Source organism: Lucilia sericata, unplaced genomic scaffold (genome assembly GCF_015586225.1).
Source record: "Lucilia sericata isolate MDLA Ls3-8-SP2 unplaced genomic scaffold, ASM1558622v1 Contig000182F_arrow, whole genome shotgun sequence".
Taxonomy (NCBI): Eukaryota; Metazoa; Arthropoda; class Insecta; order Diptera; family Calliphoridae; genus Lucilia; species Lucilia sericata.
Window position 1 is genome coordinate 230,099 of NW_023994210.1, and position 16,455 is coordinate 246,553.

The 16,455-nt window shown below is 31.0% G+C and overlaps 1 protein-coding gene across 1 annotated transcript in view; it reads right to left on the bottom strand.

Annotated features, from left to right (window-relative positions):
- LOC119601639 (armadillo repeat-containing protein 8-like) overlaps positions 1–927 on the bottom strand; it is a 215,683-nt gene extending 214,756 nt beyond the window's left edge. Inside the window, exons 1-2 of the mRNA XM_037952695.1 lie at positions 811–927; positions 550–757 (exon numbers count right to left, since the gene is read on the bottom strand). Of these exons, the coding sequence (XP_037808623.1) occupies positions 550–757; positions 811–816 (214 nt within the window). The 5' untranslated portion in view covers positions 817–927. The remainder of the gene's footprint in view (positions 1–549; positions 758–810) is intronic.
- Positions 928–16,455: the final 15,528 nt, after the last annotated feature.

Here is a 16,455-nt window from a genome sequence, read left to right on the forward strand (position 1 = left end):
AGAACCTGCCGCGGAAAACAAGAGTTGCTCTGGCACAACTGAGATCGGGATGGAGCAACAGGCTCAACGCCTACTGGTCCCGCATAGACCGTGCCGTCCCCAATATATGCCCAGCTTGTGGACAAGGTCCCCATGATATCCACCACATATTCAACTGTCCAGCCCACCCTACTTCACTTAGCCCAATGGATTTATGGACTAACCCTATTGAAGTAGCCCAATTTCTTGGCTTGGACCTAAATACAGAACCCCCGGATTAAAAATTGAATAGTTTAAGCTGTTACAACAACAACAACCAAAAACTTATTAGGACTAGAATGACGGTAGCAATCAGCTTCATCAACCTACCATACTGTAAAATCAAAACTCAAAGAACGAAAAAAGTAAAAGCAATGTTGCAAAAGGAGAGAACTTTTGCAAAATTTTGAATGTGATTATTTTTTACACTTTCAAGTATTTATGTGTTGTTATAGAAATCCCTTTATTTTTTCACATTCATAAAAACCTCAATAGTTCATACAAGATACAGTAGATAAATTAAACACTTACCAATAATTATAAGAGCCTCTATTTTATTTGTTATGTCATCATTATTTGAAGAAATTTTTATTAAAATTGGTAATATTTCATTTGAAATAAGAAGATACTTTTGCTTGTTGCTTCCTATTACAGAATCTTTGATAGCTACAAGTGCTTCATGAATTTCGCCCGCATTTCCATTCAAAAGAATATTTTTTATATAGATCCAACTATCCTCCTAAAATATAAAAGTTGCAGTAAACTTAATATAAATAATATATTACTAGATACCATCATGAATAAAATGCAATTTTGTATTTTTCAAATTTAAGTATTTTCAGATATTCTTCTTCTTATTTTTCATGACAATAACAAACAAAATTCAATGGGAAATAAACATACCATAAAAATATATGTGTTTTAAGAGGAAAAAGTCGACTTTTCGACTTGAATCGACATCAAGCAGAATACAAATAAGGTGTTGTAATTCAAACTACAGATTTTTTTCACTTGACTGGTACCCACTGATGTCAGAGTTTGTTATTGTTTACATTATTACATTTAAAATTTCCGTTAAAAAAGAGAAAAACTTCGTTAGTTTTTTTAATACTATATGGAAACAAATCTGAAAATACTAAGCATTTTGTAAACAAATATTTTTATTATATAAATATTGAATAATTGGTACGCATTTACCGACATAATATAACAATAATATTTTTCTATTAAAAGTTAACAAATTATTTACACTTTGTAGTTAACGCGGCTAAGTAACAAAAACCGTTCCGGATCACTTGAGGTATTTACCCGACCGGCGGCAACTGTCTTCTACGTTATGGTCCATTTTTCAGATCTAAAAAAAAATAATAAATTGTTTTATATTTACACTGTAAAAATAATGTGATTAACTAACAAAGTTCTGTTCCGGAACGCTGTGTTATAACAAAACCCATATGAGATATTTGGGAACAGACTTAAGTTTTGAAAATTAATCTGCCGGAGTAGAATTTTTCATTTGGAACAAACATTATTCCACTCAGGGTATATTATATACACAAATTCTAATATTTCTATGTGTATTTTTATAAAATAAAAATGTTTACAAAATATTTCATTAAATGAATTCGCCACAATTAGTGTTTTTGAAATTTTGTTGTTGCTGAACTGCCACCACCAAGGCTAATTAAGGTGGTGGCAGTTCGTCAACAACAAAATTTTCCATGAAATTTACTCTTGAATTTGGTACGCACTGATGTCAAAAACAATAATTGCGGCGAATTCATGTAATGAAAATATATTGTGAAATTTGTATATATTATAAAAAATACACATAAAAATATTAAAATTTGTGAAGAATATATATCCCGATTGGAATAATGTTTATGAAAAATTCTACTCAGGCAGATTAATTTTGCAAAACTTAAGTTTGTGCCCAAAATTATGTGAAATTGATATTTTTGTGAAAAATAAACATAAAAATGTAAAAACTTATGGAAAAATAATATACCGAATTGAAGAATCTTTTTAGTAAATGGAAAATTCTACTCCGGCGCAGTAATTTTTAAGGGTTTTGTTATAAAAACGTTCCGGAACAGAATTTTGTTAGTAAATCACATTATATACACAGTGCAAATTTAAAACAATTTATTACATTTTTTAGATCTGAAAAGTTGACCATAACGTAGAAAACTGTTGCCGCCGGTCGGGTAAATACCTTGTGTTTTTTATATAAAATGTTCCGGAACAGAATTTTTTAGTTAATCGCGTTAACTACTTAGTGTACATATAAAATATAAAACAATATTGTTTAATTTGTTAACATTTAATAGAAAAAATATTATTGTTATATTAAGTCGGCACATGTGTACCAATTATTCATTATTTATATAAAAAATATTTGTTTACAAAATGCTTGGCATTTTTAGATTTTTTACATAAATTATTCAAAATACTAACGAAGTTTTTCTCTGTTGTAACGGAAATTTTTAAATATAAATATGTATACAATAAAATAGCATGACATCAGTGCGTACCAGTCAATTGAAGAAAAATAATCAGCTGATTGAATAACACCACCTTATGTGAATTCGCCTTGCACCACCTTATCTGAATTCACCTTGTTCGCCTGTTTTAAGGTGAAAGTACACAACACGGCTTCTCTCAAAAAAAGTTGAAATAGTGTATTTTCATTTAACAAGTTACACACAGTAGTTTGTAACGCATCTGCCGCGAAAAGTTCAGCAACTTCCAATTTTTGACGCGTCGGCAGCTGATCAGGGTTGTATTTTGTTTTGTGTAGAATAAGAATAAACTAAAATGAAATAAATTTCACCAACAATGAAATAAAAATTTTAATAAATAAACAAAAACTTAAAATTTTTATTTTTATATCAGTAATAGTCTTAAAAAACTTTAAAAGAAAGATCAAAATGACGCGTGGTGTAACTTGCAATTTGTAAAGCGCGAAAAGTTTGAAAAGCGTAGCCGCCTCAACGCGTGTTGTGTACTTCCACCTTTACGTAGCTGTAAAAGATTGTATTCTCCGTCAAACGGAGAAAAACTGCTTTAGTATTTTGAATTATTTATGTAAAAAATCTAAAAATACTAAGCATATTGATAAATTTTATAGTAGCACACTTTAAAGTTTTAAGTAACATATAAAATATTTATTAAAGCAAAAATGAAAAATGTCTTTACAGTTCAAAGTTTTAAATGAGAGTGAAGCTTTGACATATATAGAATACAAAAAAAAATGTCAAAGCAAAAGTAACAACGTACACATTGTAGAGTTGCCATATCATCTTCAACACTCTTCCTCAATGTGGATGTTGTTTTACAAATAAAAATTAATTTAATTTCATCAAATTCACACAATTAAAATGTTTAACCCTTGGTAGGTTTTTCGTCAAAACATCCGCAATCATATCAGCCGTTGGACAATATACAAGCTCCACCTATTTACTTTGCACCAGCTCTCTGATATGATAAAACTTTATGTCGATGTACTTGCTGCGTTTGTGGAAAACTAGATTCTCAGCTAATTTTTGAGCACCCAGGTTGTCAATATTCAAAATTACGAGAACATCACAGCATGCATTTACTTCAATAAGTAATCGTTTTAAATATATTGCTTCCTTTGCCGCATCTGAAGCTGACATATATTCAGCCTCTGTACTGCTGACAGAGACTGAAGATTGTTTTCGTGACTCCCATGAGATTGTAGAACCATCGAAGAAAAATACAAAAACCTGTATAAGATTTTCTGTCTAATGCGTTTTCTCCCCAGTCAGCATCTACGAACTCCTCCATAGCTTTGTTATGATCTCCCGCTTCATAAATAAGTTTTAAATCTATTGTTCCAGATAGATACCTTAGGATGTGTTTCAATTTGTTCAACGTGTGGGTCCGAATTTCGTAGAGCCATCTTGGACACAAATATCCGGTGTTGTAGAAATCGCAAGGTACATGAGTGTACCAACAAGAGGTTGGTAATCGTGTTGATCAACTTTCTTACAGTCATCATTACAATTTACCTGATAACCAGCCTCAAGTGGCATCGAGACTGATTTGTATTCATCCATACCATATTGTCTCAAAATATCACGAATATATTGAGATTGACTCAATTTAATCGTACCTGTATCGCCTTCACGCTCTATTTCCATTCCTAGAAAATGGTTGAGTACACCTTTGTCATAAACCTCAAAATTATCGGCAATTTGTGACTACACCCAATAATCAAATCATCGACGTATACCGCTATTAACACCAGATTATTATTCTTGAAAGCCTTGTATAAGCATGGTTCATTATCGCATGGAACAAAATTCATTTGTCGTAAAACACTATCCAGTTTACATTCCACTCTTTACCGGTTTGCTTCAAACCATAAATCGCCTTATTCAAACGTTAAACCTTTTCTGGTGAACAAGCATCAACAAAATGTGTCGGTTGCCGCATATATGTATATCTCATCTTGAAGACTACTATTTAAATATGCCGTACTCACATCTATTTGGTGTAGGTGCATCTTATTCTGTACCGCCAACGCTAAAAGTAAATGTATTGTTGAATACCGCACGACTGGAGAAAGTTTCCTGGAAATCAATTCCAAATCGTTGGTTGCAACCCTTGTCAACTAGGCGTGCCTTGTACCTCTCGACCTCTCCATTAACGATTCGTTTTAGAGCGAATACCCATTTGCATGGTATTACCTTGTGACCAACCGGTAAATCTGATAATGACCATATGTTCTTTTTTCTCAATGACTGGAATTCATCGTTTATAGCCTTTTCCCAAAAATCCTTATTTTTTTACAGGACTAAGCATCTTCAACTATTAATGGAATATTCTCCTCAATAGCAATATTCAATTTATTATCCTCTTGTTGTATCTCATTATATTGTTTTTTCGGTCTGCCAGGTTTTCCAGATCTTATTATCTTAGGCCTTCCATGACCAAAAGTCTTCTGTCCTGCTCCATTACCATCTTCAGATTCATTGTCATCATCTGCCGTATCATAGTTTTCATCGTCTTCACTTTTCTGCACAGAAGGTTGACAATCGTTGTCAACTACAGCTGCACTGCTATCACCATCACACAAATATATTGTCAAATAATCCTCTGCCTTACGAGGTATTTCACAGTTGTTATTGTCCTCCTTATGAACATCAAATAATTCTTCATCAAACAAAACATCGTGCTGCTCTACTACATTACGTGTTGATTTATCAAAAAGACGATATGCTTTCGACGTCGCACAGTGGGGCAGAATGGAAATTTTTTGGAAATAAATCTGGCATTTCTAAACGGCTGATAAAATTTGGCGTGATCGTAGCCAAGGAGTATTCGAGTTTTGAAGATGAACCCTGCAGATGCCCCAGGGACGGCGCTGTGGCGGCTCAAAGTAGGGTACCTACGACATGTAAAATTTTTAAACTCGTGCCATTTTTTGTTTTTCATCCAAATACAAAGATTTTTATATTTTCTGAAAGGACATACTACTTATCTCTTATAATATCCGAGTTATAGGCATTTAAAAATTTAGTGATACAAAATTTACCATACCTTGGTCCGCCTTTTTTTGAATACCGGCCGTAATTTTGGACCAAATGGACTCAATTTTTTCTTAGACAACTAAACTTCCAATAATATACAAAAAATTTCAGATCAATATCATTTACAGATCCAAAAATATACGTTTTATAATTTAAAAATTCAAAAAATTTTAGATTTTTGCCGTTTTTTTGCCAAAAATGTGTCTTAACTCTTTTATTAATAAAATAAAATTTTGTTTAAGAACATATAACAATTTTATAGTTTTCTAAAAGGTATCTTTACGCAGAACGCTTTGGCGTAAAAAACTTGTCCTATTTTTTGAAAATGTTGCCACTGCGTCCTTCCGAATATGACCTATTTTTTATCAAAACTTCAGCTTTGGGCGACATGTTCTAAAATCCCAAAGCTGGGATCAGAAAACTGAAAGCAGTTTTGGAAACCTCAATATGTTTTCTATTTACTCCAAAAGTATTTTCCCAGCCCTGAAAGAAATGTGGACTTTATGGGCAAAAAAGTAAAAAATCCCATTTTTGGGATTTTCATTCCTATTTTTGGGAATTGCGGGATGCCCTTTGACCTTTTAATTTTTTTTTTGCATTTTCTTATTTGAAATGACAAATTTAACAAGCGTTGAAAATTTCATTGAGTTTTGTTCATAAATAAAGATTGTGTCATATATTACATAATTGTTTAATTTCTAAAACTATGATTCATATCAAAATTTTAATAAGGTCGCAGATAGCTACAACAATTTAGTCCATATTTATCCCTTAATATCATTTTTTAGTTAGATATGGAAATTCTCGACCTTTTACAAAAAATTTCAAGCCAATATCTCAATTACATTCAAAAATATGTTCATTTAAACCTGTGTCCTTTAATTTCATCTTTTTCATATTTTCTTTTTCATACATTTGGTGTTGAATAAAATATTTGGACAATTTTTAAAAATTATTTAGTTAATTATTTTATTAAAGACTATAACATTGTATATACAATAAAAAAATTATAATTTTATTATGAGCCACGCACAAAAACACCTAAATCACCCCACACAAACCACCTTTCCCGCCCACCGAAATATAAAACACAATTTAATACAATATCATCAGTTAGTATAATAGCTTTTTTTATTTGAACTGTTTATCTTAAACATAATACAATTAATTCTTACAACCTACTTATATAGTTAATTCCTAACACTACTTATTTTCTATAAAATAATCTGTCATATCGGTATACATATCCAGAAGGTACTTATATTACCTTCTTCCTTGTTTTGAGATGATAGAGTTTCATAACAAATCCATCTTTTTCGCATAGTTGAAAGAACAGGACCAGAAGATAGAAGTAAACTATTAAAAATATCTTCATTCTGTGATTGCCTGGAGCATTTTCTTGAGCTGAATAGTTGAACATGCTTAAAATCTCGATTCCTCGCTTCCTGGGCTTCTTCTGTTAACTCTCCAAGTGGAAGAATATTCGATTCAATTATTATTTGACCATGACACAATACTTTGTGTACTGTTGGTGTTAGTTCCCTCCATGGATACAGAGATACAAGTAATTTAGAAATTTCAGATGCATATTCCCCAAATCGATTTCCATTAATTTTATGTTTACTATTCAGTGCCATTAAAATAGTGTTAACTCTTCGAAGCAACTCCTTGTCGATTCCAGTTATTTTTGAAGTAATTTCAAAATCACGAAAAAACCTTCTCGCCGTATTACTGTCATTTGTACTACCGCAACTTGGAAGTGGTTTGTCGATGGTTAATCCCATCTGAACTTTAAATTCTTCTTGGATTCTGCTTTTTTCCGCAGCTCTCAGTTCTTTCAATTTTTTTTTTTTTTTTTTTTTTGTTAATTTAGTAAGATTCTCTGGCACACTTCTATATTTGAGGTCGTATGCTATGTGTAAAAAGTAATCCAAAAATCGTATTCTGGCATGAAGTGGTGAAATTCCGAAAGACAGGACTTCTTAATTAATTCTTCTGCTTTTGTTTATATTTGAGAATTACGACTTTTTCTCATTACATATTGAGCATCTCCAGAAGGAAGAAGTTTCTGTTATGGCATTGCTGACCTTTCCATCAATCATTGTTAAGCTTAGCTGATATGATACGTTAATAGAGAATTCCTTTGTTTTTATGCAAATGGGCTCCAGTGCATTTATTTCATCTTTTAAATATTCCACTAAATCTTTTGTTGTTTTCTTTGACTCCTTTATATATTCAAATCCAATGGGTCTACAAAAATTTTTTGAACCCGGAGTTGTATTGATCCATATATCTTCAAATGAATTTCCGATGCTTGACGATGATGGATTAAGGGAATATGAACGAATTCGTAATGGCACTAATGATGACATAAATACACTTTTGTAGTCTGCTAATTAATTCTAAATTAATTCTTCAAAGTCTAAGGCTATGTTGTTTGGTACATCGATTAGTAATCTTAATATACATATTGGTGGATCAACAATTGAGTTTGTTGATATATTTAAATGTTTAGGGGTGTTTGTTGATAACAAACTTAATTTTTCTTATCATATTAATCATTTACATGGTATAATTGTTGGGTTTCTGAGGAGTTTTTATTCGTCCAGTATATATCTGACCCAGGTCATTAAACGTAAATTAGCCTATGCTCTTTTAATGCCACATGTTTGCTATGGTCTAGAGGTTTTTTCTGGTACTGTGTCTTACAATATCTTAGGTTTAAATCGAATTATAAATGTAATCGTTCGTTATGTTTATAATGTTCGTAGAAGGATGCATATTTCTGGATATGTAAGATCATTTTTAGGCTGTTCATTTAGGGAATTTATATCACTTAGAAATCTATTGATGTTCTTTAGGGTGGTTAAAAGCGGATTGCCGTTTCAACTGAGATCGGAATTTAATTTTTCTCGTTCCACCCGAAATCCTCAGGTTATTATACCTATGATACGCAATAACTTATTTGATAAAGCTTTTGTAGTAAGAGTAGCTCGGTGGTGGAATCTACTGCCTTTTGAACTTCGAATATTTTCACATTCGAATAATGTATTTCGTCTGAAACTCCTGAAATACTTTGAGGGCTCTATCTGAATGTGCTTAAAATATTAAAATATTGAAGTATTATTACATTCTCTTTAATGAAATAATTAGATTAATGGAATTTTAAGTGTATCTTGCTGCTATTGATGGGACATTTTTTTACATAATTTTATTATATTTTATGGTTGGGGAGCCATTAGCGATAAGTTTCACATGTAAATATGTATTATATTCAGGTATTTTTGTCTACGTAATATAAGTTATTTTGGTCCAGTGGGACTTTTATATTACAATGAATTTTTAATAAATAAATAAATAATGTCCGACTTCCACAAGCTTGTTTATATTCTGGAAGTGCTGATAAACCGTCACATTCCCCTTACACATTAAGACAACATCACAGTTATGAATATTCCTTAGTTGGTCTTCTGAAAAGTCTGACACAATTCTTGATGCTGTGTTTTCGAGCAAAGATGATATATCAATACAAGCATCCACATCATTAACAGCAATAGGTGATGGTAGGATAGTTTGTTTTTTTTTCCTGGATCGCCTTGTATGATGGTAATATATTGTGTCCTTTTTCATGCAGAGCTTTCCTTAATATTTGGTACTTATTTCGACTGAGACCCAGTTCCAACATAAGCGCTATTGCTTCCTCTTCAGTAAAATTTGATTGTGATGTTGGAGTTGGTATACTTTCCACAATTCGCTTAAGTCGTTTTGGTGATGCATTAGGAAGAATAGTTGCAATATGTATGGCATCCATAGGTTGGTTTTCCTTTTTCAGCATTTCGTTAAATGTATCAGCAATTTCCTCATTTGAGATTGAAAAAAGTTTTTGTGTGACCCTCTTTTTTTGACCTTGAACATAAGTCTTCGTATGACTTGCAAGGCGCTCCTGTTGATGTGTTGTAAGTTGAGATTTCCGTAGTAGTTTCCATCCAACTACAAAATTTTAATCGAAATTTCTTTTGATTTCCAGACTTACTTTTTACATCAAAAAGTTTTCAATTTTTGATATGCCTGTTTTGTTTACTTTTCTACTATACGTAGTTTTTATATAATTTGAAATGTCATCAATTCTTTCTGGCCCTTTTGAAGATACACTCCATAAAACGGAACACAACTCTTCGTACTTAAATGTAATCTTCATTGTAGATTTATTAAATATGGTACTTAAAATCTGAGAAGTTTACTTATATACCAATTCTTGTCATTTCCGATACAGGTATTCCAAAATAAAAAATTACGAATTGTCTACCTATTAACATTTAGGACTATATTACTATAACCTGTAATTCAGTCATTGATATTTCTTATTAGTGAATGAATCGAAATTATCATTACCTGTATATTTTTACCTACATGATCATAAACGAAACAGAACGAAATAATCTGTCGAAAAAATTTTGGTAAAAAATAGTTATAAATTTCTGAAAATTTAAGCATAATAGGACCTTTCAATTATAAGGATAAACAAACAAATAGAAAATAGGTAAATATAAGATTTAAATATGTTCTGTCATATTTAATACTAAAATATGAAAAATATGAAATTAAAGGATACAGGTTTAAATGAACATATTTTTGAATGTAATTGAGATATTGGCTTGAAAATTTTTGTAAAGAATCGAGAATTTCCATATCTAACTAAAAAAAGATATTAAGGGATAAATATGGACTAAATTGTTGTAGCTATCTTCGACCCTATTAAAATTTTGATATAAATCATAGTTTTAGAAATTAAACAAATATGTAATATATGACAAAATCTTTATTTATCAACAAAACTCAATGACATTTCAAATAAGAAAATGCAAAAAAAATTGAAAAGGTCAAAGGGCATCCCGCAATTCCCAAAAATAGGAATGAAAATCCCAAAAATGGGATATTTTACTTTTTTGCCCATAGGGTCCACATTTCTTTCAGGGCTGGGAAAATACTTTTGGAGTAAATAGAAAACATATTGAGGTTTCCAAAACTGCTTTCAGTTTTCTGATCCCAGCTTTGGGACTTTAGAACATGTCGCCCAAAGTTGAAGTTTTGATAAAAATAGGTCATATTCGGAAGGACGCAGTGGCAACATTTTCAAAAAATATAACAAGTTTTTTACGCTAAAGCGTTCTGCGTAAAGATACCTTTTAGAAAACTATAAAATTGTTATATGTTCTTAAAGAAAATTTTATTTTATTAATAAAAGAGTTAAGACACATTTTTGGTAAAAAAAAACGGCAAAAATCTAAAATTTTTTGAATTTTTAAATTAAAAAAACGTATATTTTTGGATCTGTAAATGATATTGATCTGAAATTTTTTGTATATTATTGGAAATTGTTGTCTAAGAAAAAATTGAGTCCATTTGGTCCAAAATTACGCCCGGTATTCAAAAAAAGGCGGACCAAGGTATGGTAAATTTTGTATCACTAAATTTTTAAATGCCTATAACTCTGATATTATAAGAGATAAGTAGTATGTCCAAGCATGTTTTTTCAAGATCTCGCGCTTTCAGAAAATATAAAATATTAAATATTTGGGTGAAAAAAAAAAAAAATGGCACGAGTTTAAAAATTTTACATGTCGTAGGTACCCTACTTTGAGCCGCCACAGCGCCGTCCCTGGGGCATCTGCAGGGTTCATCTTCAAAACTCGAATACTCCTTGGCTACGCTCACGCCAAATCAGCCGTTTAGAAATGCCAGATTTATTTCCAAAAAATTTCCATTCTGCCCCACTGTGCGCTCTTACTTGTTTTTTTAAGTATTGTTTTAATAAATTGTGGAAATTAATGTAAGTTATTGTTACATTGTATTTTTTGATGTGAGATACATTTTGAGGGAACTTGATTGACTATGTTGATGTTGTTGAACTTGAAGCCGCTGAGACTGGAAGTTTTATGTTAGATACTGTTGATTTAAAATTTTGTAAAATGTTTTGACCATCGGTGATGTTTATTTGTGAGAGAAGCGTTGAAATTTGCGACAATAGGTTGTTCATGACTTTTTAGACTTCAGGAACTTTAAAATGTTTGGCGTATTCGAATACAGGACCCGTGGTCGGCATAAGCAGAGTGAAATATGGTTTCGGGCGAGCTGCTGCAATTTTGCTGTATTTTATTTTGGTTACCCTTTGGTTAATTTCGTCTTCACAATTCCTCATACTTTTTCCTGCGTTGTTAGGTAGCGTAGGGCAATTGGACGAATAGTCCTCCTCAGACAGAAGTTCATAGTAGTTTTTATTGAGGGAGTATTTTTGTATATCTTCCTTTCTTGAGAGATTTGAGAGTGCCATTAATTCTCTGATGTCATTTTCTTTTTTCCACGTGGGACACTTGCGCGAGTCATATGAAAGGTGTTCTTTTGAGTTGCAATTTAAACATTTCTTTTCCTCACAGTCCGGTTCGCATTTAGTCGTTTTTAAACATTTCTCACACTTTTGATCATCACAGTTTGTGGTGCAGATAAGCAACTTTCCACATTCAAGGCATTTTTTCTTTGACTTGCACCTAATAGCAATATGGCCTAGCCTACCGCATTTCATACACTGGCGTAACGGAGGGACGTAGTGTTCAACACTTACAATTGTGTTAAACATTTTTAGACTTTTCGGAAAATCCAGGGAGCAGAAACCAATTTTAACTGTGCCAGATGGTATATGCTTTTCATCTACTTTCCTTTGGAACCTATATACCGAGATGACATCCAGGGCATTGTTGTCCTCTATTTCATCTCTGATTACACTTTCCGTGAAAGATGTAGGAACATTCTGGATAACACAGTATCTCAGAATAAATCGGCCAGGGATGAACGCTTCGAGTCCAATGTCCTTGAGTTTCTTGAGTAGACTGAAATTGGTGGCATCCTCACATGTTATAAAAGTCAGTCGAAACAGGATGAAACCTACTTCTTTTATGATGGCATTTATTCGAATTTGATTTTTACTAAGTTTCTCATGTAGAAACATCTCAATGTTTTTCCTCGAGGTTGAAAGTTGAGTCGCGGATTTTACCAAGACATGGAAAGTACCTGAGTGTGTTGCTGGGTACCAGTTGATCATGGGTGTATTAATTGAAGATCCATTGGACCAGCATTGGGTTGATCATCTGAAAGCGTAGTTAAGTCCGGCTGACCACTCTCTCTTTGGGGGTTTCCATTACCATCCTTTAATGCTTTGTTAGTAGAGTCACTTGCCTTGCCTTTACGCTTGAATGGATTCCCCGGTGAGGCATCATCGCTGGCCATCGTACTGCCACCATCCGCATACAAGCAGTTTGGGACACTCTGACACTCAAAATGTTCCTATGTAGATTACTTTGTAGATGAAAAACAACCGTTATTGGTGCCTCAGAATTTACACAAAAAAAAAAAAAAAAATATTAGCTTTTATATGAGGGAGAAGCGAAAAGAAAAAACTTTTTATTTTCCTTCTTAAGAAACAAGATAAAATAGCACATTTGCGTGGTCGTATTTCACTTTTGTAAAAACTTAAGTCTATTTCTCTTTACAAATTTGCGACAGGAGAAAAATTGTAAATGTTTTTCTATTTGAATAAATAAGAAAAAACACACAGTTTTCATACGTCCGATTGCAACCGTAGTTGTTAAGGAACTGCGCTTAAGTGTGTTTTATTCTCTCAGAACTCGTCTGTATGAAGAGAATGACAAATTTTGTTTGACAATCAGTGTGACCATTTTGGCATTTTTGCAGCTAGATTTAGCATTTTTTATTTTGATTTAGCTGTAAAATTTTAATTTAGCATTTGGCATTTTATTTAGCATTTTTATAAAATATTTTTAGCATTTTTAGCTTTTTTTTGCAATTTTAGTATATAAACAAAAAAAGACAAATTTTTGCAAAAAAGATTTATATTGGAAATAGGTTTAACCGGAAAAAATCAGAATTAAATGTCTACCCAAACACAAGCAACAAGAAATATGAGAAATGTAATAATTTACACTGTAATTCAAAATAATGCAAAAAGATTCATAAAGATAAATAACTTAAAATTACGCCAATACAAGTGAATACTTTAAAATGCTGTATTCTAAAATATTTTTCAGGAACCCAATGCTTTTTTAAATTCGAGGTGATAGAAATAATTCAAGAGATTTCATATATTTTTACAAAGACGTTCAGTACGCTATTTTACAAACTAATACTTTTTGTTTGCTCATGGAATGAAACATATAATTTTGGAAAAGGCTATGTATGACGGTTAATTAACAAATTTTATTTTTTCCTATACGAAATAAAGAGGTTTTAATTTTTATCATCCTTCAGGAGTTCTTGTTAATTTATTGAAAAAAATTAATAATATATAATTAAGACTTTCTCATCCTACTTTCTGTTCTTTTTATTTTTACCAAATTTTTAGTAATTTTGTTGTCACGTTTTTTTTTTTTTATTAAAAAAAAATAAATAAATTTCGAAAATATTATTGACAATTTATTCCAGAATTACAAACTTACGGATTTGAATATATCTCTCAATTCATTTCATATATTCTCATATATATTTTTCCGAAAAAATCTTGGAAGTATGAGTTATAAACCTGACATCTATTCACCGAGATTTAAAATTATTTCAACGGAATTTTCAATATTTTTGTGACATGAAAACCATTTTTAAAGTGTTTTGAGGAAGACAAATAAAATTGTTTATATAAAAAAAAAGTAAAACTAGAAATATTATACTTTTCCTTCCGAAAACACATATAGGTTTTATACCATGAGCAACTAGTGTAATTAATAGAGTTTTAATATAATTTTTCATTCAGAAATATTTCAAAGTTAGAGACATTACATATTGCTAAATTTACAGAAATTTTGAAATAATTTTTAGCATTTCTGTTTATCTTAATACCACGGAACTTAATTTTTTACCCTACTCCACTATACTACGTTTGAGTATACTAATCGGTTAAGAATCATTTTCTGAATCGATTAAGCCATGTAAGTCTGACCGTCTGGTAGAGGTTGAAATTATCAAAACATAACCACGTATGCTTTTTGATCCAATGACAAAACCTTTTAAAAATGGTTATAGTCCGTCCTTTATACCATACATATACAAATGTATAAAGCCTTTCTCAGAAAATTAGTTTAAATATATCGGAACCAAGGTTCAATTCAACATAAATGCTTTATTACGAAAAATAAATCAAATTTTATACTCATATGGTCAACCACGGCAGAATATACCTTCTTACTTGATATAAATTACAATGAATTTCAGTTACAAATTAATATGAATTGTTCATAAAAACACTTAAAAAATTTTAGCTTTTTTTTTGGCATTTTAAAATTAATTTAGCATTTTTTCTAGCATTATTTTGGATGGGATTTAGCCGCAACATTTTTTGAGACCTGGTCACACTGTTGACAATCCCTTCAGTTTCGTCTATATCCCTACTATGTATAGAATACAAAAAGAAAAATGTCAAAAGCAAAAGTAACAACGTACACATTGTAGAGTTGCCATAACATCTTCAACACATATTGTAAACAAATATAATTTTATTAAAATAATGGCATAAATGCTATGTATACGAAAATGTTATTTAATAAAAATATTTTTTTCTATTAAATATTGACATATTAGACAATATTGTTTTATATTTTGTATTAACACTGTGTGGATAACGGATTAACTAAAAAGAAACTTTTCCAGAACACTTTATATAAAGAAACACATATGAAGAATTTACCCGGCCAGCAGCAGCGTTATGGCTTAATTTTGAATTCTATTAAATTCTAACAAATTAATCAATACTGTTTTATATTTACACTATGTAAATAACGAGATTAACTAAAAAAGTATACTCCGGAACTCTTTGCATAACAAAACCCATATGAGGTATTTACACATCCGGCTTCTGCTACGTTATGGCCAAATATTGAAAAAGATTCATTCATTCGTAATATATTTTTTTTCATGCATATGTACCTTTTTTTGTTTCTTAAAAAAAATAAGTTTTATACCCCATTTACACATACACGAAATCTAGTACTTATGAGATTTCGAGCCAAATCTAGTTGATTTTAACTAGATTTCCCTACAAAAAGAATCTACTTCGTAACTAGATTTCATTAAAATCTACTCAAAATCTAATAGTTTTTAGTGACGCAACTCTGTTTTTCCCTAAATTATACTAAAAAATACGACGCTACACAAGAAAAAAGAGAAAAGGAAAACAAACAAAAAAAATTTAAATGTTGACAAAATTTTTATAAATTGAAAAACATGAATGAAAAGTTAATCTAAAATAAAAGCTAATGTTATATTTAAATATCTATTTTTTTATTATAAATAAAATTTTAATAACTATCCCATTTTTCCTTCTAGTTCTTCATATCAGACACTTTTTTGAGAAATATTAAAAAAATGAAATCTTCCTAAATGTCAAGATTTCTACTAGATTTCGTGTATGTGTAAATGGAGTATTACTTATGCTATGTTTCCACCACAGGGTATACAGAGGCGTCACGAGCAAAAAACTATTTCCCTCTCTTTCGCACAAAACGAATTCAATAATTTTTTTTAGCTGTATTTTATATACCTCTTCTCACCAAACAATTTCAAAATCAAACAAAAGCTGATTTTAGACTTTTTTAAATGTCAAAAGTGACACCTCTGTATACTTTGTGGTTTCCACTGAGGCGTTTTGAGCAAATCTAGTTGATTTGGGCAAAACTAGTTGAAATCATGTAGATTTCCCATACAATTTTGACACCTCCAAATCTAGTTAATCTACTACTAGACTTTAGGGTTCTATAAGTTGTATTTTGTTGCTAACGTTCAAACTCAATTTCATATAAATTTAAAATTTATAAACGTTAGG